Source organism: Cyprinodon tularosa, unplaced genomic scaffold, assembly GCF_016077235.1.
Source record: "Cyprinodon tularosa strain WSP-4 unplaced genomic scaffold, ASM1607723v1 ctg1492, whole genome shotgun sequence".
Classification (NCBI taxonomy): domain Eukaryota; kingdom Metazoa; phylum Chordata; class Actinopteri; order Cyprinodontiformes; family Cyprinodontidae; genus Cyprinodon; species Cyprinodon tularosa.
In genome coordinates, this window is record NW_024038323.1 from 1 (window position 1) to 26,147 (window position 26,147).

Below are 26,147 nucleotides of genomic sequence, written 5' to 3' on the forward strand. Positions count from 1 at the left end.
AATTTCCTGACGAAGAATTCATATTATTTTTGAAAGACAATCGAAGGAGATAGAGACAACTCTAACTTCTTATTATTGAATTGTGAAAAAAAAAAAAAAAAAAAATATTTTGTAATTTTTATGTGTTTATGCTATTTTGTAATTTTTATGTGTTTATGATGTATTTCTTGATGTTGTTATTGTTTTTTATTGACAAATTGTAGTTTTTGTGGTGAATATTGTCTTTTAAGTCTGCTGAGCATTTTTTAGTAATTTTGAGATATCTTACTTTTATTTTTTATTTTTTATTTCATATTCTGGGCTGATATTCCTATTGTGTGTTTGCTTCTCTTTCAGATAACTGAGTTTTATGATTTTTTCATATTTGATAAGTGAAATGTATTTTTAGTTTAGTTTTTACTGGTTAAAATTTTGTGGTTCATCAGGTGAGTATTAAATTGTTGGACAGCGCAAGATACATTTGATAAGTTTAGATTATGGAGTTCAGCTTTAGACACATGGCCTGGCAGGGGACCTAGGAGGTGCTGTTTAAAAAAGGGGACTGTTATAAAATTGGGCTAATGTTTTAGTTTTTTAGTATACTAAATCATTTTTTGGTTCCTCTATTAGAAGGCTTAATCATTTTATTTGTGAGGTCTGTATGTCTCAGACCTCAAAACGGGGACTGTTAAAGAAAAATGATTATTTTTTAGACTTTATTACAGTTAATCTTATGGCATGTGTAAACACTCTCACTTGAACATATTTCTTAATTTTGAACAAGGCTGTGTTAATGATTTAAAACTACTAATGGGTAAGTATTCAAAGCACAGGAGGCCCCCCGCATTCCACAAGCTGTCTGTGAGAGCTTATCTTGTGTTTTATGACTTTAGGAATTCTAGATGCCAGGACAAGCTTTCCGCCTTTTCTTGTTAAAACAAAGAAGCAAATGACCCCAGATGTTTGCAGTAAATAAGGGGAAGCCCTAGCAGTGTCAGAGATGGCGTTTGGTTGGAGGACCGAGGGCCAGCCCTTTTTGAATGGATTAGATACAAGAGGATAAAGCTTTCTAAATAGAAGAAAAAGATCAGATTTGCCCTTGCTACTCTCCAAAGATGTCTCTGTACTCTTTGCTTTCTTTCCTCCTATGTCAGGTAATGGAATGTATGTCTCTGTTGTTCTGCAGTTTCTGGTGTAGGTTTGTGCATTGTCTTATTTCTAAAGTGTATGCATTGTCTTATATTGGATTAAACTCTGTAATTCTGTGACGTCAACACGCAATGTTGGTTTTATTACCAAACGCAGCTCGCCGAGTGGACCTGGGGAAGGGAAGAATCAGAAGCCAATCTTTTTCCAAAGTTAACTATGTTAGAATATTTTCTTCCTTTACACTAGTTTCTCAGCATCACCCCTGGACAGGATATTTCCAACTGTTACAATATTCCGCAGATGAAAAAAGGAAATTCTAGAAACCGCAGTTTATGCAGATATGCCCCTGCCCCTTCCGCAGATACTCTGGTGGACCTCTCCAAATTTGTAGCTGACTGCAGACAGTGCTGATGACAGGAGTCCTCTGATTGGTCAAATCTGCATCTGCTTTACTCTATGCGCATTTCCTGTTTGGTACCTTACCGGCTTGTTTTGTTTGTATGACCGGCATTGTGGAAAACAACTCATGAAAATGGACTAGCTAGAAGAGTTAGGCGCGTGAGAACACTGGGACCCTTTTTCCACCTGGATTCCCGCTCTTTTTCGCTCTCATGTACTTCCGTTGTCACACAAACTTGCCCTGACTTCCTCTATCTAGACCCACAACTAGTTCGTGATTGTCCTTCTTGCATTGCGCCATGGAATGACATAGCGCAGACCATGCTTCAAAATTGGGCATTAATCGAACATATCAAATGTTGGCAAATGTTGGTGGCAGATTGGAGATAATGTGTTCTTTAACCAGCCTTTCGAAGCACTTCATCATGATGTTAGTCAGTGCTACAGGCTGGTAATCATTGAACTAGGTAACCTGAGGCTTCTTTTACCCCCATTTACACAACCCTTGAAAAACCGATCCTTGAGCTTGGTTCTGACGACCGTTTACACAGCACGCTATCTCGGTTCCTCGCCTCCTAGTGACGATCTGCAGTATTACTGCCAGTATTGAAGGAGGAAATCAAGCAGTTCATGGCGGTAATGCACCAAAAGTTATTTGCCAACCGCCATAAAACACAAGAAGAAGAAAATGAAGAAGGAAGGAAACAAGCAAATCAAAATGGCGGCGCCCGTCACATTCAGAAAGTTATGCTTGATTATTATAGCTGTACTTCGTGTTGGTTGGCAAGCAACTTCCGAAGGGGCATTACCGCCAACTGCTGGAACGGAGTTTGAATCGGGATGTGCAGCAAGATAGAGATGAAGCGTTCTGCAAATGCACTCTTGTTATCAAAGAACCGAGCCAGGGAAAAACTGAGCCGAGCCCTCCTCTGGAGTTGTCCGGTTGTGTCTAGCTCGGTTCAGTTCAGTTTGCTTTCCATTTACAAATGATAAGTTATCTCAGTTACTGAGCTCAGACTGGTCTCGGCACATTTTTTCAGGGGTAGTGTAAATGGGGTAAAAGGGACCGCAATAATGGTGGCAGACTTGAACCATGCTGGCACTATGGATTGGTCAAGCGAGTTGTTAAAAGGACACTAGCCAGCTGATCTGCACATTCCTCGTGCACCAGCACAGGTATGTTATCAGTGCCTGGGGCCCCTTGCCTTTCTATGTCCGGGTTAAATGCCACCTCTCTGTGGTGTAGAACGGCTTTCACTGCTGGAGTGCTGTTTAGTGTCTCAAACCTTCCAAAGATGTTGTTCAGTTCATTTAGGTAGTCAGAGCTTGCTATATCTACTGGGGGGAGGATGTGTTGTAGTCTGTGATCATGTGGTAATGTGGCCTTTTTGTCAAGTTTTGCATGTCTTTTTCTATTTTTGGATTTGCTTTATTTTGAACTTAATTACTTTCTTGTTAGTTTCATTTTTCTGTGTTGCATGTGTTTTTCTGATTTTGTTTGGAGGTCACATTACCACGTATACCTGGACACGCCCACAGCAGCAGCACAGGTGTTTCTAATCCACCAAACAGCCTGCAGACTGGGACGCTGATTAAAAAGGGAAGCTGTTTGGTTGGAGGGACACAGACACCGGACATGGCAAGACAGAGGCCGATCATGGAGGGAGCCGGACGGAGCGGGTGAGAGAGAAGCAGCGGGAGAGGTTTGGGGACTGATTGCCAGAGGCCCACTGGAGCGAGGTGCGGAGGTACACATGGAGACAGGCGAAGAGGCGTGCACCAGAGCGAGGCGCATTGGAGTGAGGCGCAGAGGCGCGCCCCGGAGCGAGGCGCATTGGAGTGAGGCGCAGAGGCGCGCACCGGAGTGAGGCACATTGGAGTGAGGCGCAGAGGCATGTACCGGAGCGAGGCGCAGAGGTGCGCACCGCAGCAAGGCACGCACCGGAGCGAGGCGCAGAGGCACGCTGGCGAGAGGCGCATGTTGGACTTAACAGACTGCTCCATTGACTCTGCTGCTCTTGATGCATTTTTATCTTTCTTTTTTTATCTTTTTCATTTGAACTTATCTTTTTATTTTTTTATTGAACTTTTATTGATTAAAAGTTCACAATCACCGCAGTCTGTTTTTTTTTTAGATGATCGCACCTCTCGGGTCCCACATGATCACCCGTATGCCTTGCCACATCCTCCTGGTGTTGCTGGTGTTGTGGAAAAGATCCTAGATCTTTCGACTGTGGTTCTGCTTTGCTGATCTGTCATAGTTTAAGCTGGCACATGCTGTTCTCAGTGTAATGCATTACATGCAAAAAGGGCGTATATCTGGAGAGTTCAGTTGTAATTTATTCAGCTACTTTACCAATCACATTGGCCTCCATATTGACTTCCTCAAAACCAATTCCCAGCATACCTAGCGACACCTGCTAGGCTACGGCAAGTAACAAGGGACAGAAACCCACTTTGCATCCGTAGTACAACACTCAGTGCCTCTTTATCACCTGACTTGAAAGCTGACATCCGTGCTTTTGGCGATTTCCAAACATCCCCATTCATCCAACGTTGTTGGTTGGCCTGGGTAGTGATGTTGTGTTGATGCTGAGGTCCTCAATGCATTTGTTAATGCAGGCTGACACAGTCATGGCATATTCATCTATATTCAATAAGTTGTCATAGGTTGCCGCAGCCTAGTCAGAGCATTCAAAACAGTCTTGGAGTTTCTCGATGGCAGCCTCAGACCACACTTGGACCTCTTTAACTGTCGGTTTAGCCCTGATCAGCTGGGGCTAATATACAGGGATTAGCATGACTGAGAGGTAATCTGATGACCCGAGGTGGGGCAGGGTGCTGCTCTGAATGTATCTTTGATGTTAGAGTAAACCAGGTCTTAAGTGTTTTCACACAGAGTTGCAAAGTCCACATGTTGGTAAAAATGAGGGTAGGTTGGTAAAAACTATTAGGGTAAGTCAGGGGCGTCAGCTGACCCGATACTTTACACGGGCACAATAGGGCACCAAAAGAAATGGGAGTAGTGTGCGAGCAAAAACATTTTTGGGCAATTATTTATTTTAAAAAAGCATGAGCACATATAATTAATGCAAGCACGCAAGCAAATATTTTATATCACTTACTCATTATAAAGCTTCATAAATAAATTGTACAATCAGATTGTTATTTTTTGCATCACTAAATATCTACCTGAACCAAACTGAATTGAATTGGCCCATTGTGAACTTAACTGTACTGTATATCTCTAATCCACTACTGATGAAGACACAATTTATCTTCATTAAATATCTGTCAGCCAACATGAACTTGAAAACTGAAAACTTGAAATGTGCAACTGTAAAAGGAAAAACAAAAATACACCTCTGCATACATACATGCCTGTGTTAATAATCATTTCTATTTCGGCCCATCCTATGATGGTGTGATTGTGATATTCCTATGAGGATCATGTGTGTATATTATGGCCAGAAAGATGGGAGAGCTGTATGTCAATTTTTTTTTTTACCGTAAACGTAGCGTCTCAGCCTCATTTTTGCAAAGCTGTCAATCAATTGTGACTGGCTTAATTTGGAGAGTTCTCCTATCTCAACCAACATGATGGCAAGGTGGTGAAGCCTGTCTTGCCCCATTGTGCTCCTCATCATTGTGAATTATGATCTTAATTAAATTTCTGCCCAACAGGATTCATACACTGTTTTCTGAATCGAACGGTAATCGGGAATAATTATAAACTTGCCCCTGTTTCTCCTCTCTCTCCCTCTCTGTCTCCTCTCATAACACTGGAGAAGCAGGTGAGTCAGGGCAGCTCATCTACCTGTGCCGTGGATCTTACAGATCTTACAGTCAGATTCCGAGCGGACCCGGCGTCACATGACCCAGTGTCTGCATCCATCACTCACTCCCAATCTCTACTGAGGATTTTTCTCTTGACTCATTTTATCATCTATGTTGTGCATGCAATGTTTTATTCGGTGCGTCTTTACTAGGTCCACCATGTTTTTTAATAATTAAATAATACAAACTCCTGGCTCTGTGTTAAAGGCCTCTGCATATGTCAGACTTAAATTCTAACTAAAGTGGTAGTCTATCGGCCTATTTAAAAAAAAAAAGAAAATATGCAAGCATGCATTCTGTAGATTTCCCCATATCCCAGAGACCTAAATTATTATTATTTTAAAGGCATAAATAAATTATGTCATTATAAAATCAGAGCCCCAGGTAAGTAGAAATTTGGATCAAAGTCTGGCATTAAGATCAGAACTGGCAGATCTCTCAAAGTCAAAAATGAGCTTTCCTCTTTAAATGTATGTTGGACTGTTGTTCAATACAAAAAGAGCAAGAATGAACTCCATAAACTGGTTTTATCTGGCACTCTATTTTATTTCATACTGGAGATGGTGTGCCCATCAATCTCGTCCTTCTAGCAGCATAAGAGGAGCAGGAAGCCAGTCACTCTTCACATGAGTGTTAACCATCACTGGTAACATCAAGCCTCATTCTGAGCATTTTCCTAACCTCCATGTCGAACCAAACCTCAGCTTTAACCTTAGCCTCCCCGTTTATTCACTCCAGTTTTTTCTGTGTATCGCCTTCTTTCAACTTAAACACCCATATTCCAGTTATACATGTTCATGTTCCCCATTGAACTGCGGATTTCCTAACTGGCCTGATTCTCTCTTCCAAAACTTTTGGTTCCCTACACTGCCATTTCATCCCAGACCTAATTTTGTGTTGTACAGTTGCAATTGACCCACATTCACTGTTGTACATTCTTAAATGGTACTCAGTAAATGTAATCTATTTGATTCCTCTCCTTCTTTAGATATTTTCATACATGTGGGTGAGAAGCCTCAACAAAACCATGAGAGTTCTGAGGAGGAGGAAATATATAGAGAAGTCATTCAGATCTAAGTAAGGATGCAGTGGTTTTGGTGTGGCAGAGAAGGGTTCTGAGTTGGGGAAAAGATCCCCTGCAGAGAATCTTAATGAACTTTAAATTTGTCAGCAGAACAAAACACATTAACCAAGTATAATTATCCCCATTAAGAGAAAAATGTTCAATTAAATGGAAAAAAGAACCTCTTCAACCCCCACCTGTTTAACTACCTCGTTGCCTTGGAAACGAACAACAGAAGCGCTTGTAAGGTAGCGGCTATTGCCAAATCTCTGCCGACTTAACTGAAGTAACTGAAAAAAATGGAGAGGAGTTGGTTAGACGCGTTAAATTAGCTTTGAAAGAGGATTTATGGTATAGAGAAAAACTGAAGCCATGTCGTTCAGCTCACGGAACCCTAAAATGGACTACAAGAGCAGAGCCAGCCAGTCATCTGTGGAGACGCTCAAGGAAGCGCAGGTCGGTGCAAAGACCACACTTAATACACATAACTGAATATTATCAGTGAGTTTTATCTTCCCCTAAATACTTACAAAGCGTATGCTACATTTTGTAGGCTGCTTAATAATTGGACAATAAATTAATTATGCGCAAGATAACTTTTGATGGAAATATAAAAATAATTTTAAAAAAGGGCTTTAAGAGAAGAAAGTTCAATTAAATGGAAAAAATAACCTCTACAACCCCCACCTTTTTAACTACCTTGTTGCCTTGGAAACGAACTACAGAAGCGCTTGTAGGGTAACTGTTATTGCCAAATCTCTGCCCATTGGAGAGAAGTTGGTTAAACGCGTTAAATTAGCTTTGAAAGAGGATTTATGTTATAGGGAAAAACTAAAGCCATGTCGTTCAGCTCACGGAACCCTAAAATGGACTACAAAAGCAGAGCCAGCCAGTCATCTATGTCTGTGGAGACGCTCAAGGAAGCGCAGGTCGGTGCAAAAACCACATTTAATGCACATAACTGAATATTATCAGTGAGTTTTATCTTCCCCTCAATACTTACAAAGCTTAAGCTACATTTTGTAGGCTGCTTAATAATTGGACAATAAATTAATTATGCGCAAGATAACTTTTGATGTATATATATATATCAAAAGTTTTCTGGGTTTAACTACCTCGTTGCCTTGGAAACGAACAACAGAAGCGCTTGTAAGGTAGCGGCTATTGCCAAATCTCTGCCGACTTAACTGAAGTAACTGAAAAAAATGGAGAGGAGTTGGTTAGACGCGTTAAATTAGCTTTGAAAGAGGATTTATGGTATAGAGAAAAACTGAAGCCATGTCGTTCAGCTCACGGAACCCTAAAATGGACTACAAGAGCAGAGCCAGCCAGTCATCTGTGGAGACGCTCAAGGAAGCGCAGGTCGGTGCAAAGACCACACTTAATACACATAACTGAATATTATCAGTGAGTTTTATCTTCCCCTAAATACTTACAAAGCGTATGCTACATTTTGTAGGCTGCTTAATAATTGGACAATAAATTAATTATGCGCAAGATAACTTTTGATGGAAATATAAAAATAATTTTAAAAAAGGGCTTTAAGAGAAGAAAGTTCAATTAAATGGAAAAAATAACCTCTACAACCCCCACCTTTTTAACTACCTTGTTGCCTTGGAAACGAACTACAGAAGCGCTTGTAGGGTAACTGTTATTGCCAAATCTCTGCCCATTGGAGAGAAGTTGGTTAAACGCGTTAAATTAGCTTTGAAAGAGGATTTATGTTATAGGGAAAAACTGAAGCCATGTCGTTCAGCTCACGGAACCCTAAAATGGACTACAAAAGCAGAGCCAGCCAGTCATCTATGTCTGTGGAGACGCTCAAGGAAGCGCAGGTCGGTGCAAAAACCACATTTAATGCACATAACTGAATATTATCAGTGAGTTTTATCTTCCCCTCAATACTTACAAAGCTTAAGCTACATTTTGTAGGCTGCTTAATAATTGGACAATAAATTAATTATGCGCAAGATAACTTTTGATGTATATATATATATATCAAAAGTTTTCTGGGTTTTATTTATTTTTTTTTTTTTTTACAGTTTACTTTAGGATGTTTTCTTTAACTTTTGATGCTACCTAATCATTACCCACAAAACATACTTTTCTGTGTAACAAGCCCAGCTAAAGATCTGTTTCCATTTGTTAAAGTTGTAAAGTCTTATTTAAAACTTCTGTGAATATTAAAGTAGGCTACTTAATTTCACATTTCACATAACTTTAAAAAAAATGTTGTTGAAATTTTATTTCGTGCATAAAATAGGCTACGATCATCTTTTTACGTTAATAGTTAGTCTAGTCAGTTTTTACTGCTCTGTCGCTTAGCAACCGTGATGGTTGAAAAACAAAGCATTAAAAGAATGAATACTGAACTTTTCAAGACTGTTTATTTTTTCATTTTATTTTCTATTTTTTATTGTAAAGTGAACAAAGACTACACTAATAAGAAAACATAGTGGAATAAAGGCGACAACCACTGGGAGCAGGAACAAATAAGAGCAAATGTAATGAAATAAACCTTAGTCAGTTAAATAACATGCTGCTGTCATTTTGCACATCTCTGATGTTTCTGCTATTTTCACATATCCATTACTGTAAACATGTCCTTAGCTGTATATTGATTATTTATTTCCCCAGGTGCACAGTATTATATTGTTAAAGCAATTTACAGTACAGTATATTATTGGTTATGTTTTAACTCTTCGCTATTTTGTTATTCTTAGACATTTTTCTAAGATCCACATTTGTGACCTTTTTTTTCTATAATCTTTTGTACTGCTGTAAACACCAGCATTTCCCCATTGTGGGACAATAAAGGGATTTTTTCCCCCCTATTTTATTCTATAAAAGGGATATAAAGATATAAGTCAATCTAAACATTTATGTATAAAAAATGATCTGCAAAATCTCTTATATTCATCAACAAAAAATACTTAGTTAAGGTAATTGCGCAAAATAGCAATTAAAAAATAATATCAGATAAAAAAAATAAATAAAATCCTATCAGATTTATAGTCCCATACTACAGATATATTAGAATCTGTCCTCAAATTACAGCCAAACCCATTTACACAGTAATGGATAAAAACCTTTTTATAAATAAAACAATACCAGCCACATATCTGGCTCAACAACTATTAAAACAACTATTTTCATTAATTTCAGATGGGACTACATACTATATTATATTAAACGGAACTTCCAATATTTACTACTGTTCGGCACCAAGTACCTTTTTCCTCTGATCACGGAGCAGGTTTTGCAATGAATCATGGGATATCTAAGGATAGATAGGATACACCAGACCCATCCTTCAAACCAGGCAAAAGGAAATACATTTGTAGGCCGCATAAAGAGGAGTCTTGGAATCTGATCTGACCTCGGCGCCGTGCTATGATGTAATCAGGCCTTCAAATCTCGCCTTCGCAGGAGGCATCCCATAGATCCGAACGTAGCCTACTTGTTGAATTTAGGGCTTTTTCCTGTCTTTCATTACTGGGGGACTGATTAATCCAGGTGTCACTGGCCCTGGTTACTGAGGTCAGGCATGTCTGGATTCATCAGTGCATCCAGTAGAAAAATATAGGAAACAGAAGAGCTGCCTTCAGGAGAGTTGTGCATAGAGCCTATTCGCTCTCAGCAAAGACATTTTTGAAAGCAGAATACAAATGATAAACAGAAATGTCTTTTATTAATTTATACATTTTCTAAAAAAAGAAAAAGACATTTGCACTGGTGCAAATAAGGAGGGTGTCGGTTCAGAAACTGTTCAGTTAACCTTTTCTGGGTTTATACTGGGAGTTTGTTTTGCAGGCTCAGGGTCACGATTTCATGTTTATAGAAAGGATGCAAATATGCAACATCTAGTTTTATTCCGTCCTTATTATTCTTTTTAATTTAGAGTATACAACTATATATCACAAGGGATTTCTGTAGAAGTTGTATCTAGATTCACAATCAAAACACAGACGTGGCAAAAAAAAAAAATATTTAACAGCATTTAAAGCTACAGTGTGTAACTTTTAGCGACATCTAGCGGTCAGACTGCAGACTGCAGCAACATGAACATCTCCCCCCCACCGCTTCTCCCCCTCAACAGTACGGGGAGCGTTACGGGACAAAATGTCTTCCACGACGTCCTCATAACCTACCTTCTCAAGTGATGAGGTTTGTTTACATAGATAATTTTACAGATAGTATTTCATTAGTCTGTGTAGGGTATAGATTTCATGTAGACTTAAGATAATAAATATACCCGTTATTTTTTCCACACCGTTGTGACGTTTTGGGGATCTCGCAATCGCTAGTTTGTTGGCTCTGCGCTGCCGTAGCGCAAAGATGTCTGCCTCCATGGCTGCGAGACCTGCTCCTATGTAATTATAAATAACGAATTCTAAGGCAACGCAAATAGGCTGAGCTCGTAGATGATGATAAATAACATAGTTATGTATAATATATTACATTTCTGACTGTATATCCCTGTAATTATTACACACTGTAGCTTTAATACATTCTTTGGCAACTATACACGCTGATAGAAATATTGTATACTTCATTTTCAACTTTGAATTCATCCTAAAATTCCTTTACTAATGACTTTAGGAGCAAATTTTTGGTTATTAACTTCCTCAATGCAGCAGAACTCATGTAAAAGTTGCTGGATCACAGCACTATCTGTATATGATGGTTGTAATGTGAGCGTCTGTCCACAAGATGGTGGCATATTATTTCACCAGCTTCCCTAAGGTTGCTTAGTCTAAAAATGCTGAACAAAGATGAAGTAGTTTTACCTTTAATATTCATGTCTTATACTAAGACTTCTAGACTACACTTATCTACAGTATTTAAAATCCACATGACTCCAAAAAAGTCATCTACTTCCTTTACTACATAAGAGGAGTTTCACAATATCTGTCAGTAAACTCATGAGAATGTCATTTAAGCTTTTTTTGTCAACTGAAGATCAGAATATCAGGCAAGACAGTGAAATTAATATTATTGCTAATGTACTGAAAACGAAAAAAAAAAATCTGTTAAAAGGTAAATTATAAGTAGTAAATTGCAGGTAAAAAAAATACATCTTATTTCTAAATCTTCTTTGCAGGGTGAGGTTCAGTTTTCCTAAGAAAAGAGAAATGTCACTGTTTTAGTTGGTGTATTCTATTATAGGGAGTCTGCCTGCTCATTTATAATTCATGATCACTCTCTTGTTTCATGGCAGCTTACAAGTCGACAGTCCAACCTTGAGCTACCAGTCATGTATTATTAAAAACTGATAGCTGAACCAAATTTTTTTCATTCCAATCTATACAATTACTGGTGAAACCAATGGGAATTTATCATTTATTTTGAGCCCAGATGAACCAGATTTACAGATAAAGTCAGCATCAGGAATTCTCCTCTGAGACTACTTTCCAGATAGTCGGTGAACTGGTTATGATAAATTCACCTCAGTCTGCCAACATATAAAATCTGTTAGTTTCTTTAAGGATACCTTCTTTTGCCGTTGATTTTCTATACGCATCTCAGTTTTCTGTTTTTAATACTCGATTGGTTGCTATGCCCTATCAGGCCAGCAATGCATCATAGAAGAGAACTTGTGACAGAAAATCCACACATTTACAATTGGGTAAAAACACTAGCATATACGTTTTGGAACTGTTCTATATATATATAATTGGAATACCCAAAGGAAAACCGCATAATGTGTATGTTAAACATGCACATAGGGGTCCTGCCAAATTTGGAAACCAGCACACTTTAAAGCAACGGTGTTAACCACCAAACCATTGCACATTTCCCTGATTACTCGAAACTATGCTGTCTCTCTTGGCTTAACTTTTGAACAAATTATTTTTAAGTGTTGGGCCCAGCTAAGAAAAACTCAAATAAATAATGTATACTTATAGGCTATAAATATGGGCTCTAGACTTAAACAATTATGGAATAATTAAACATGTAATGTTAACATTTTCACAATTAATAAATTAGTTGAATTGCTTGACATTTTCATCCTGGCTTGTTGCACCTCCGATTGCTTGATTTTTAAAAAGAACCTCACTAATGAAATGTAATAGTCTTTGTCAATCAAAGTTCTAAAATGGACACCATTTAATAATACCCACAAAGTACTTTTTTATCAGAACAAAGTTAACCTTAATTGACTTTTTCTTTATTTTGACAAGTTCAATTTTAGCTTGCGCAAGAATATATTCCACCTTTTTAACACAAATGGCATATTATCAAGGCTCTGGATTTATTTGAACTATATTTTATTGTTGCACTGCCCTTGACTGAAACAGCCATCTTTCAATGGTAATAAAGGGTGAATGCATAAAATCTATTGTTGTTGAGAGGGCAACACAACACTCACTTACCATATAGTCAACAGGTATTTGCCATTGATTTGCACTTTAAGAGACCCAGTGTTGGAATGTTCCTGCCTTACAACAGGCTTTCTACTACCACCCTCCTACATCTCTCCATCCTATTGTTATAATAGTGTGGTAAGGTGAGAGCGGGACCATGATAATTGCCGTGCTGACGGGGTGTCATCCAACACCACATTATCTAGTTAGCAGTACCCTCTCAGAAGCAATGCTGTTATAATTTCAGGGCTCTAAGCTTTCTCACATGGCAAACAAGAAGGTTGAATGGTCCAACAGTGCAGTAAAACCACTCCTCTTTTGTTGTATCTCCTTTGTAATTCTCTAATGTCATGAAAAGCAAAACCGGTCAGAGATCGGGAAGCTTGAAAAAGACCCGTCAGTTTGAAAGGCTATCAACGACTATGCTGCATTTTAAACCAGACTATCAAAACAAGGTAAGGTGACCTGAGAGTTCTGATGTAACAGACGAGATGTGTGATTCATCACTGATTAGTTGTTGGGTTTATTTTATGTCACTGGTAGGAAGTTATTAAGGTCATGAGTTTTACATGCATAATTCTCTGTCAGTGGTGGTAATCCATAAGTAGCTTCCATCTATTATATGCGATGCAAAGAAACCAAACATCTTAGCTGTTTAAGGCTCTTATTAGTTGTCCCAGCTCTAAAATACAATCTGAAGTTGAATTTAATTTTCTGTGGTAATGTTTACCACACAAAAGTTATATATACGAGAATTTGTGCATAAGTGTGTGCCACATGGTATTATAAATGAACATCTTATAATGTTTGCCATCTATGGATCTAGCTAGTCCCACATATTTCCCAATATTTGTTATGAAATATCTGCATGGAGAATTTGCATTAGTGCTACTATACATTGAAATAGGAATAATTAATATCATGAATAAGACAAATGGATAAACTGATGGTTCCATTTTAAAAGGATAGTTTTATCCCATGCACAGGCCTTCATGACTCTGGGGTTTGCACCATTAGGACCTGGTGATTATTATGATTCAGTTTCTCATTCAAACTAGAGCCCATTTCAGTGAGATTGTAGAAATTGTATGTAAACTACTATTGGCAAGGTTTTGTTGCATCTGGGGTTATTCTTATAAGAATCCAATCAGAGCACAGCTTGATTTAAAAGTCAGGTTGGTGCCCTACTAAGCCGCAGGTCATGTTAGGATAGTGCTTGTTAAAGATCGTTAATGTTCTATTTGAAAACACGAACAAGCTGATGATATTCTACCTTCCGATCTCCTGTATTTTCTGTATATGTATATATATATATATATATATATATATATATAATGTATATATATATATATATATATATATATATATATATATATATATATATATATATATATAATGTATATATATATATATATATATATATATATATATATAAACCACCAATCAGGATTGAAGACTTGCTGTACTGATAGACTTAAGCCTGAACCTTCAAAGGCACATAAAGACAGCAACAAAGTCTGCCTCCTATGACCTAGAGAACATCTTCAGGACAGCAGGACTTAAAAAGAAATTCATGCTAGTTCATTTAATTAATCTCTAAAACTAAGAAAGTAGAGCACATCACCTCAGTTCTAAAGTGCTTACACTCCCATATCTCATAGAATGAACCTAAAATACTGTTATTAGTCCATAAATTATTGGATGGCTCGGCACCAATATACATTACAAACTTTTTGTTAGTGTATCAAGGGCCCAGATTTCTCAGGTACAGGCTCAAATTTACTCTGCATAACCAGAGCCAGAACTGAACAGTGAGAAGCAGCTTTAAGTTTTGTTCTTCAGTAATTTAGAATAAACTCTGTGTAAGTCCTGAAATGCTAAGACTGTGCTGTCTTAGAATTAGTAGTTTAGTTTTCAGTCCAACTTTTTTTTTTTTTTATTGATCATTTGATGTTTCCTGATATAATCACCTTATTTCAATTATTCATGTTCAAAATCCCCAAGAAGCTTGCAAATTAATTAGGCTCGATTAATCCGTCCAAAAAGTAGCCAAACATAAAAAGCATGTTTTTTAAAAGCCTTACTGGTATTTCTAGTAAAAAAGAAAAAAAAAAGTTTTTTACGATTACCTAGATTAAACCTGAACTGAAAAAAGACAGGAAACAAGAATAAGAACATTTATTTATTACATTTTTAACATCATTTATGCAGGTGTATGTTTTGTGTTTCATATGTCATGGCCTCATCTGGCACTAAACTCAAACTTCGGATTTGAGTGGCTATTAACGTACAGCATTTATAGCTTGAGCTCAGCTAGTCGGATGGTCAGCACTAACAATTGATAGCCCTTAGCCCTTGAGGTGAGAGTGCAAATGCAGATGAGAAAGTGATAGGTGCTTATAGAGAAGACGTAGGAGAGGTGAGGCGCTGAGGCAAGGAGCTGTCATGTCGAAGATGTTTAGAAAGAAGCTCTGGAGACAAATTGTTTCCAAGGTCATTCGGGTGAGAGAACAAATGCGAACGACTTGGTTGTCAGCTGATGATATTCTACCCTCTGCTCTCATCTATTTCTGTAGTAGTCATTGGTAGTGAATTGGTTGTGGCAAAATCTCCTTTTCAGGGACACCAATAACCCAACAGGAGGAAGGAGAAGAATATTTGATCAATATGCATTTTTTTTTACAAATCACAATATTTATGCTTATATTACATGTTTTGTTAAAGAAAGACACTTTCAAAGATAAATTTTAAACTAACAGTAATCAAGATTACAAGACAAAATGGACATGAAATAAAAGTATTGAAGAATTTAAAAAGGGTCAGGAAATGAAAGATCAGGTGATCAATATCTGATGATGATCTAACTAAATTCAATGCTCTTTTTCTTTGAAATCTAAAAGGAACAGGATTAAGATTGATAAAGACAGTAAAATGTTTTTTCCTATATATATATATATATATATATATATATATATATATATATATATATATATATATATATATATATATATATATATATATATATATATATATATATAGTAGCACACACAAGGCAGTGTGTTTATTTTGTCTACGAAGGTTAGCTATCAAGAAAAAAGTTATACAAAATATTGAGTTATTCTTGAATTTTAGTGAAATAAATATATTGGAGATAACAAATTTTTATGTTATTTGAACTTAAAGAAAAAGTATAATTGATATTTAGAAAATGATTTCCAAGGGAAAAGAATGCCCTTTAAAAGAAATATTTTTACACTGAAAAATAGATTTCTCTTTCAAAGTGTTTTTCGTTTCTTTCTCAAAACCTGAGTCTTTGCTCTCGATTTGGGATTTTTCTTGCAATGTGAAGAATGTGTCATGGGCAGGCCTGCATTCCTATTGGCCACTTTCAACAGAATTGACAGCTATTAAACTTATTTCCACTCAAATTTTTTTTTTTACTTTTCTGTTGAAAACTTTTCTCAACTAATTTTGCAGTTTTATATTTATTTATTCAGTTATTTTTCTTAGTTTAAGTGAAAAAAAATGACCTTTATTTCTATAAATCAGACCTTCCAAAACCTTGCTCTGTCTTTAATGGCCCTTCATCTCATTATATCTTGAATAAATTGAGCTAAATTGATTGGTATTAATTCTTTATTAATTTTGATTGATTAGGAATCAAGCCTGATTCCTTACCCAGACTGTTGTTTGCTTATTGTCAGTTATGCTAGAATAAACTTACATGATATTAAAGCTCCATGATTTTCATCTGCTCTTACCGACACAATACGTTTCTTCAATCCATAACAAATAGAACATTTACTGAAAAATTTATTAGTTTTCACATATATAATCTGTGCAAAATTTCAGAAGAGCTCTCAGTTTTTTGTTTTTGTTAATTCTTCACACAGACATCATATTTTGAATTCAAATTTGAGTTGAAGACCAGCACCTCCAACAATTGTGACTGATCCAAAACTATTTTAAGGATGTGTTTGCCCCACTATCCACGGCTGTTAAAATGTAAGCAACAAAAAGAAGCAAAAAAAAGAAATTCAAAAGCCCCGTGCAAAACCAGATTTTTAGGAATCTTATTGTACAGTTTTATTCCCTGGTTTCTAACCTTAACATTTGGCAATACATTTAAAACAAAATTGATCATCTAAAAACCCTGATTCCCAATATACAGGAATACAAAGACCTATTTTATTTAAAGTACTGGAAGATGAAGTGAATTTACATGTCATTTAGTCTTCTTCATTTGTGAATATATGCTTTATTAACATGTCATAAGAATGTGAAATTAAAGGTATTTATTTGTGCTTATTCCATGTTTTTACTTAGGCTTACATGATTAAATTAAGTCAACACCTTCTCGACATTAAATAGGTTTATGTTTTTTACATCAGAGATCCAACCAGATCATCTGAATAATTAAGTTTCTCTGTAAATTTTGTGCAGGAAAAGTTAAGAGAGGAGCGTGAGGCAAAACGTGACCAGCTGGATGGAAGACATGACTACATCCTCGGCATCGTGGCCTTATGCCTGGGTCTGGAGGAATCAGAAGTCCAAGATGCCATTCTGGAAGGAAATCAGGTAATTCCATTAAACTATAACTGAAAAGTTTTGCTTAGCTTTGCAAAAAACAACAATAGCCTTTAATTTTTCACTGATGTCAAATGTTTGTATTATGCATGTTCTAAGGGTTTTTTCTACTACATTTGCTTTTATTATAAACCAAGAAGTCAGTTATCAAAGAAAATGTCGGCCATCATTTTTGTCGGGTAACTTGATTAATATTAAATTTAAAATATTAAGCAATGCTGTTTGGCAAAGTTAACATTACATTTTAATAGAACATAACATTCAATGTTAGATAATTTTTTAATTACAAATTTGTTAGTTTATTTGCTTACAGCTATTATTCTACATATTATTATTTTATTTGAATGTGTTGTAACATCTTGCTCAAAGTAAAGTCTCACTAAGAAGATTATAGTTTTGTTTCCTACTTTATTTTATTTTTTTTTTGCATTTGAAACAGCTTGATCGTATGGAGCAATTTTTTTTGGAAAACGGTCTCCCACACCTCATGCTGTTTTATCAGGAAACTGAATCTACAAAAGGAGGTAACAGAAAAAAAAAGAATACTCAATGGATCAAAGTAGACAAACTGTCTTTTATGCAATTATTGTTGACACTGGTGAGAACATTGAAAACAGTCCAGCAGAAATATGAAGGCTGATGATGACTAACTCCTTATTTCTGCAGCTGCAGCCGCACTACCCACCCAGCTTGATTCCCACCGGCACAATCACACAAAGAAAGTGTTTGTAACTGATGGAAAGGATGTGGCATTGACCGGCATTTGCATCTTCTTCACCAGAGCAAAAACTTTGAGAGCAATAACCTCTGCGAACATACACAGTGTGAGTCCGTGTTTTTCTGAAAGCATAGACCTTTATTTTATTGCAGCAAATTATGTTTTAAAACTAAAATACAAATTTAGCCTCAACTATGACAGTGACATGTAATAATTGAACAAAAACAGAAAACAGCTAAAGTTAAAAATATTTTTCCTTAGTAAGTTAGACCTGAAATGAAGCCATCTGGTATGTTAATGCTACGTATTAATGTCCAGTTCTAGAAACAAGTGATTTTATAAAAAACAAAATTAAACAAAAACCTTAATCTTTTTAATTCAGGGTGTATTTCCAAATGGCCGTTGAAAATATCGTGCAAAATATTTTATAAAAGGATGTTAATCTTTGCTTTAAAAAAATAAAAATAAAACCAGCTAAAAATAAGTCTAACCGGAAATTAATCTTGAGGGATAAACAGTTCCCACGAATCCTTGCTATATCTAAAGATAAGCTGAGCTACAGGAGTGTTCATCAATAGCCTTGTGATATCACAGCTTGTTTGGGTCATGGATTGTAACTGCCCACATGCTGCCTGCAGCAAAGCTAATCACTTCTGTTTGAAACAGGTCATGTGTGCTACTGGTCATAGCCAAACAAAGAAAGATACAGCAATGTGGATTTGTTTCATCTATACACAAATTGGACAGAATTTTTGCCTTTAGTTAACCCTCATATCCTCCTTGGGGTCCATTTGACCCCATTCAATGTTTGTCATTCAAAATATACCAGTTAACCTTTTTTTTTTTTTGCTTCATATTTCTTGACTTTTCCTAATTTGATGGGGACAACTGATAACATAAAATTGTCATACAGACATTTTTTTATGTGCTTTTATGTACACACACTGCACACAATTTTATCCTCAGGGGTCAGTTTGACCCCAAGCTGTTTTAGCCTGTGGTGTGACCTAACATGTCCAAAGCTGCATGTCCAGGAGATCCACTTTAGTTGATAAATTTTGTTCTGTTCCCAAGAGAACCTTGATACTGTACATCTGCACCATGGGCATGAAGGTGTGTATGTGTTATTGTGTGACCTTCTGAACTCACACCTACCAAAGTAGAACTGAATATTCCTGCTCTCTGGAGGGCGGGCAATTCCTGCACGGACTTTGGTAGTTCATACAAAATCAGAGAGGAGTAAATATAAAAGCTTGCATAGTAGTTCTCTATCTGAATAATTCCTCACTGTGCTCTGATTGTACTGACATCTTCACGCTCTCTTTGAAAGTGCTTGGAAAAATTTACTGTCAAAGAAGTTTTGGAACAGCTATTTGACAGTGAAAGGGACTCAGAGGAGATTTTATTCTGGGAAAGAGGACTGTGTTCAGGAGGACCCTGATTTTGAGGGATTCTAATCTGATGAGAATCAGAGTGTTGACCCTCCTGTTGTCCCTGAACCACCTGCAGACACAATCTCTTCCAAAAATGGAAAGATAATATGGGCTCTTTCCCCAATGAAACAGTTAAAACATATTTAGCTACTTAATGAGAACCTTTTTTTTCAATGGATTCAGCTTCTACTCTTTAAGCTAAAATTTTGAATCAGAAAAGCTTTATTGCCAAGTAGTGTTTTACATGTAAGAAAAAATGGCTTTGGTAAAAAGGTGACTGTAATACAAAAAAGTAGAATTTTTGGGATTTTCAAACAACAGACATTAACCTGTCTAAGTTACATGCTAAGTTAAATCTTCTCACCATTTTGGCAGTTTTTGTCACACTATAAAAACAGTTTTTATCCTTGCAAATCATCACCCCTGTTCTCTTGCTGTGACTGAGACTCAGGAAGGCAACTAGGTTAAAGGGAAAATGCTGTGCATCACACTCACATGCATGCCTAGAGAATTCAACCTGAATCACTCTCTTACAAATTGTCTAATGGAGATCGTAGAAGCAACTGCGGTACATAGAGGAAAGCTCATTTTACACTTGAGGCAATCAAAGGGCGTGTATATTTACCTTTTAAATGTGCACAGTGAGCTTTAAATAACATGAAATGTCCAAAAGTGCTGCACAAATAAAAGATAAAATAATTAAATGGAATTATATACAGTACAATACACCTCGTTGAGTCTTAAAAGCCAGTGAATGAAAGTGGGTCTTGAAATCAGACCATTCCAGAGTCTTGGGCCAACCACAGAGAAAGTCCTCTCCCGTGAAAGCCCCCTAATTCTCAGACCTTAGAGCACGTGCAGCGGAACAAATATGGAGGTCTGCTGTATATTCTGGGAACAGAAGTATTTATACCATTAAAATAAGATAATTAGATATTATGCACTTAAAAGCCATTCCATACAGTTCTGGACTACCTGCAGTTCAAGGCCTTTTTATTTATGCCTCTAAATGAACATTGCTGTAGACCAGGCAGGCTGAAATAAATATGAGAAATAAAAAAAAATTTTTTTTCAATGATTAAAAATAGCTTCACATTCTATAAGAGACAAAGATGTTACAAACTGACATTTACTTGTGTTGCTTAAACTCCATATTTATGACAGTGCCATAGCTGTTTGCTGAAGGATGAACTTATTTTATAAGTGGTCCAAAATTATTCAGGGGGTCTTTAGGTCCAAACACCAGAATTTCCATTTGGCTAATTAAGATTCAAGACATTTTGAGCCAACCAAGTCTTGATGTCATTGGAGGCATTAACACATTGCAGTAACGATGCCAGGGGTCTATTACCAGTCTTCCTTATTGGGATATAAATTTGGATGGGAGTCTTCATATTTCCAGAAGACTTGACGCAGAGAATACAGAGTGCAATCATAAAGGAGCCGTGACAGAATCTTGAGGGACTTCACAATAAAGTGGTGAAGAAGAGAGGGAGATTCTCTCTACATTTCTTTGTAATGTTCTTGGACCATGAACACCTTCATTTTTTCATCTTTGTTTTCCTAACCCTATTTATCTACATAATTTTTTATTGTTTTCATTTTAAAACAGCAGCACACATGTTGCTGGGATAGACTTTGTGTTTTCCTCTCAGTCTCAGGTAGATTTTGACAAAATCAAAGTATGTTATTTAATAGAAGTATACTATGATGTTTTTGGTTCCATAATAAAAGGACACCTTTCCAAATTTGCAGGAGGTGAGCTTCAATATGTTGGACGCCACAGAAGGTGGGCTTTTAAAAAGTGTGGAGCAGTTGTTCTCAGACGTCTTCATCCCCGCACTAAGGGAAACAAACCATGGTTGGGGTGAATTGGCCAGTCCCCAGGCTCAGGGTGTAAAACAGGAGTTTATATCTTCACTTGAAAGATTTGTCTCTGTTTTGACGGGTGCACAGGAGAGCCTACAAGAACTGGTAGGTGACAAACACCACTAATCAACAATTAACCTGGTTAACAATCATCTGCTTGTTAACCTATGAACAACTTGGAAAAAACAAAGATAATGTAATATTCAAAGTAAAGCATAAGGACTAAATATGGATAAAAGCTATATGAAAACCTAATAACTGCTTTAAGAAGTTGGAGCGGTCATGTTTCTGCAGATGAAATAAAAAAAAATGTCTTTACACAACAAAAAAAAAATGGACATGAAGCCCAACTGTTCACCACAAACAAAAATCTGTAAGAAAAAGTGAAAATAATCCTACTTTGTTTTGCCTTCAGGTTACTTTGAAGCAATGTGACGCGCTTGACCTGGAGTTGTTGAAATCACCTGCGGATTACAAAGCAGCAGCCAACAACAAAGACACTACTAAAAAGATAGAAGCCTGCATGAAAGTTTGGATCAAACAAATAGAACAGGTGAGACAATTGTCTCCACAGTCTCACCAATTATATTTCATGTTAAAATCAACTACCGTCTTAATAGCTTTTCTGTTCTACTAAACTGCTTATGGACACAATTTATGAGCATCTTTTTCTGCTTAAATTGTCTGACAAAGCAGAATACATCAATGGTATAATAAGGATTTAAATTGATACGTGTGTAAAGATAAAACTAGAAGAACAAATAAATGAATTATCGGTTCTTCTTCTTGTTTATAATTAGAGCTAGCCAGGTTGGTTAATGTATTTTTTTTTAAATACTGGCTCCTTAACTAATAGTGACTCTTCCTCCCTCTAAAACTGTGAACAAGGTGGAGGAAATCTTTGATCATGCATGGATTAAATAAAATGTCCAGAGATTTCTAATCAAATTAGAATTTAAAGACTTAGAGAAAAACACTGGTTGGTTTATGTTAAGGAACCAAATAACAGCCAAAAAACTGATTATTTTGTTTTGATTAATCTTATATATATATATATATAAAAAATTGACATATAGAAAAGGTATCTCATAGAATATCAGCCAGTGGCTGATGTAATCATACAAATATAAAACACTGTAGAGATGATGTGAGCAAAGACAAAGTACATCAAATGTGTTCTTCAGGTTCTTGCCGAAACTAAACTGCTGAGAAAAGTGACTGATGACCTCGGGCCCAGGGACGAACTGAACTACTGGAAGAAAAGGATGTCTAGCATTAACTATCTTTTGGACCAGCTGAAAACTCCACAATTCAGCTCAGTACTAGGTGTCCTTCTGCTGGCAAAATCTAAACTCGTCAAGGTCAGAAATTATGCTCATTCATTAATGGAAGATTTACCACATATAAAAGAAAAACTTGTAAACAATTATGTTGAATACTATGCATCAATGTAACAAAATCACTAATGTTTTTGTTGTAGCCATGGCAGGAACTGGACAGAAGGCTTACTGATGCTGTTAATAAGGCTAAAGACAACATTAATTATCTCTATTGCTTAGAGAAGTTTTATGACCCACTCTACAACAGTGATCCTGTAAGTATAGAAAGAAGACAAACAGAACCATGTATGTTGCATATAGAACAAGTAAACCAAATGGCTTATCATTGGTCATAATGTACTTACATCACCTTCCAGGTATCAATGGTGGAGGCAATCCCTGGTTTGATGAATGCCATCAAGTCAGTGTACAATATTTCTCCCCATTACAACACATCTGAAAACATAATGACTCTGCTTGTCAAGGTACTGTTTGTTTGCTTGTTACATCAAACCTATATTCTTTGAAGCTCATGTGACCACATTGCTTAGCTGTTGTAGTGATTAACTATTGAGATGACTCACACCAGCTCACATGACATAGAAACTGCACACGTATACTAATCATGAAACAGATGGCCAAATTCCATTCTGGGATATTCAATGCTGCAGCATTTTACTTTAAATCAACAGAGTAGAAACATTTTTTTCAGAACGGTTGCATCAAACACAGGAACAAGTTCTGCTGTGAAAAGGTTAACATTAACCTCAGATTGTTTCAATGTGAATTTCCTGTAGAGACTGCATGACTAGACAGTGTGTAATGTCTCTGACACAGGACATTGAAATAAAGCATATAGCAATAGATGAATAAGGCAGAGTGTATGAACGTTTCAATACCTATAGATATAGTAAAAGTATCAAACAGGATGACAATGATTTACAAAACAACATTTACTTCCAGGTCACCAATCAGATGATCACTTCTTGCAAAGCCTACATCACAAATAATGGTTCAAATTCAATCTGGGACCAACCTCAGCAGGAGGTTATTGATAAAATCAAAGCTACAATTCGACTAAATCAGGTATGGGATACTACTGTTTCTTATTTGTGGTCTTTGGTATCATATTATTCAGTTCTGTTTTCATATTAACACTTATATATATCACAGTACGCTTTTGTTGGGTAATGAACTTTGTTTTGTGTGAAACTGTGTCGCTCAGGAATATCAGCTGTGTTTTCATAAGACCAAGGAGGAGCAGGAACAAACTCCCTCTATGAGAAAGTTTGACATCTGTGAGGTGTACATCTTTGGGAAGTTTGATTTATTCCAGCAGCGCTTAAACAAGATCCTGGAGATGTTTAAGACCATCTCCACCTACTCTGTACTGCAGGACTTTAAGAGTCAAGGGCTTATTACCATATCCACAAGATTTCAAGTAAGTGTACAGAGTTGTTAAACTACACTGCAAAAAATCTAAATCTAGATAAGTCATTTTTCCTTAAAATAAGTGCATTTTTTCTTGAATTAAGGAGGTAAAAGATACATTTTGCCAATGGAACAAGACAATTTACACTTAAAATAAGAAAACACAGTTGAATTCTCTTATTTCAAGAACATATTATCTAATTATCTTATTTTAAGAGTAAGAATACTCATTCCATTGGCAAACTATCTAACTTACCTACTCAAATTAAGGTTGAATACACTTAATTTAAGAAATTTGTACTTATTTCTTGCTCGTTTTTGCAGTGTAGAAGTGTTTGAAGTTCTTTTGTCATACAGATTGGATTACATAAAATCTTAATGTTACTTCCTAGCAGAGCTTGTACAATAGTTCTGTGATATTAGATTTCAAATATAGTCATGCCTTATGCCTAAAATCAGAGAGCAAGATACTTGTACTTTATATTTTATATAAATTGTGAATTTTCATATTATAATTTTGTATTATTACTTGAAAATGATTATATACTGATTGTCATACTCCCTTGCTATGAAAATGTTATATGCTTATTAAAATTTAAGGTTTTACTAGGTTCCTTTAACATTATGATTGTTTAATATTGTTTGCTTTCACTGTAAATGCAGCTTCATTTAACTATGAGTGGCAATGTAGCTGGGATGAAAGAATTGACCTATTATGATTCAACAGTCCAAACAACTGTCATTTATCTTGTTTTTCCTTGAGCATACAGTGAAGTATGCCATCATGTTTGTCTTTACTTCCTTTGATGTACAGACTGCAGATATACAGGCAAAATGGGAGGTAATGTCTCATCGTGTTCTTTAGCCCTTAACTTGCATGATCTAATTATACTTTTCTGCATGCAGTGGTCAATAAAATATCTATAAACTGTGTCAGGATATATAACTAATGAAAATACTGACGGCACAAAGTATTCTGATCATTATTATTTTTCCTCCTTTTCTATTTTTTAACTTTTAACTGTGCTCCACTGATATTTACTTTAAGTCGAGAGAGTCGAATTGCTTCTTTTTGTTGATGTTTTCTTCCTACACTGTTTGCAAAGCTTTCATGCTTGTTGCCTCTAATGCTTTCCAAGAACTCTAGGCTGACATAAATTACACAATCCAGTACAATATGATTTGTTGTCTTAGCTTATATCCGTCATTCATAATATCACACAGATGCTATTTATCTGGAAAAAACCATGCATGTTTCACTTCAGTTTTTTGAAACAAACCAGATAACACCCTCTAATGCATGAAATGCATTGAAGATTGTGATTCTAACATTTTGCAAAATGAGAAAAGGTTTAAGATTTGCAAATAGTTTTGCAAGATTTATTTTTTATTCAGGCTAAATTTTAAGCTGTGGCATTTTCGAGAGGAATCTTCTTTACACTGTCTCCTTAAAAACACATTTTGAGATGGTTAGACATTAAAACATTAAGTCATTTTAGTATTAAAAAAGATTCTGTTTAAGCTTTAACTTAAAGCAACAGAACTCATTTAAATACCAAAGAAAATTGTTTATCTGAAAATTTGTTTTTTAAGACTTGTTCTTGGTTATATGTTTTTGTCTGACAGGCTACAGTTAAGACTGTAAAGGAAAAGAACTACAGTTTCCTCGACTACAGGATGACTGACTTTGATGTTGATTATGAGACATTCTGTGAAAGCACATCCTTTCTTCATGTAAGTAAATTGGGGAAGTGGGGTATTTTAAAAGACCAGAATAAAGCTCTGTATGTTGATTTTATTTGAAGTCCGATCAAATTTGGGAACATTTTTATAACCTGTAAGTTTTTGCTGCATGTGTTTGTACATACAGAATCAACTGAAGAAGTTCATGGGGGATACATTAGCAGAGATTAAGAACACAAAAAGAGCTTTAAATGAGCTGGAAAAATTCGAAAGGTAGTTTCTTCCATTTACCATTGTTAATCTCTTGTTCTG

General features: G+C 36.1%; 1 protein-coding gene across 1 annotated transcript in view; it reads left to right on the top strand.

Moving 5' to 3' along the window:
- The first annotated feature begins 7,589 nt into the window (after nt 1–7,589).
- Nucleotides 7,590–26,147, top strand: part of LOC119779565 (dynein heavy chain 5, axonemal-like) — a 43,653-nt gene continuing 25,095 nt past the window's right edge. The window contains exons 1-14 of the mRNA XM_038279244.1: nt 7,590–7,789; nt 17,239–17,373; nt 17,822–17,906; nt 18,049–18,206; nt 21,289–21,507; nt 21,818–21,955; nt 22,587–22,763; nt 22,883–22,996; nt 23,099–23,206; nt 23,685–23,807; nt 23,947–24,162; nt 24,967–24,993; nt 25,779–25,886; nt 26,023–26,108. Coding sequence (XP_038135172.1) covers nt 7,706–7,789; nt 17,239–17,373; nt 17,822–17,906; nt 18,049–18,206; nt 21,289–21,507; nt 21,818–21,955; nt 22,587–22,763; nt 22,883–22,996; nt 23,099–23,206; nt 23,685–23,807; nt 23,947–24,162; nt 24,967–24,993; nt 25,779–25,886; nt 26,023–26,108 — 1,778 coding nt within the window. The 5' untranslated portion in view covers nt 7,590–7,705. The remainder of the gene's footprint in view (nt 7,790–17,238; nt 17,374–17,821; nt 17,907–18,048; nt 18,207–21,288; nt 21,508–21,817; nt 21,956–22,586; nt 22,764–22,882; nt 22,997–23,098; nt 23,207–23,684; nt 23,808–23,946; nt 24,163–24,966; nt 24,994–25,778; nt 25,887–26,022; nt 26,109–26,147) is intronic.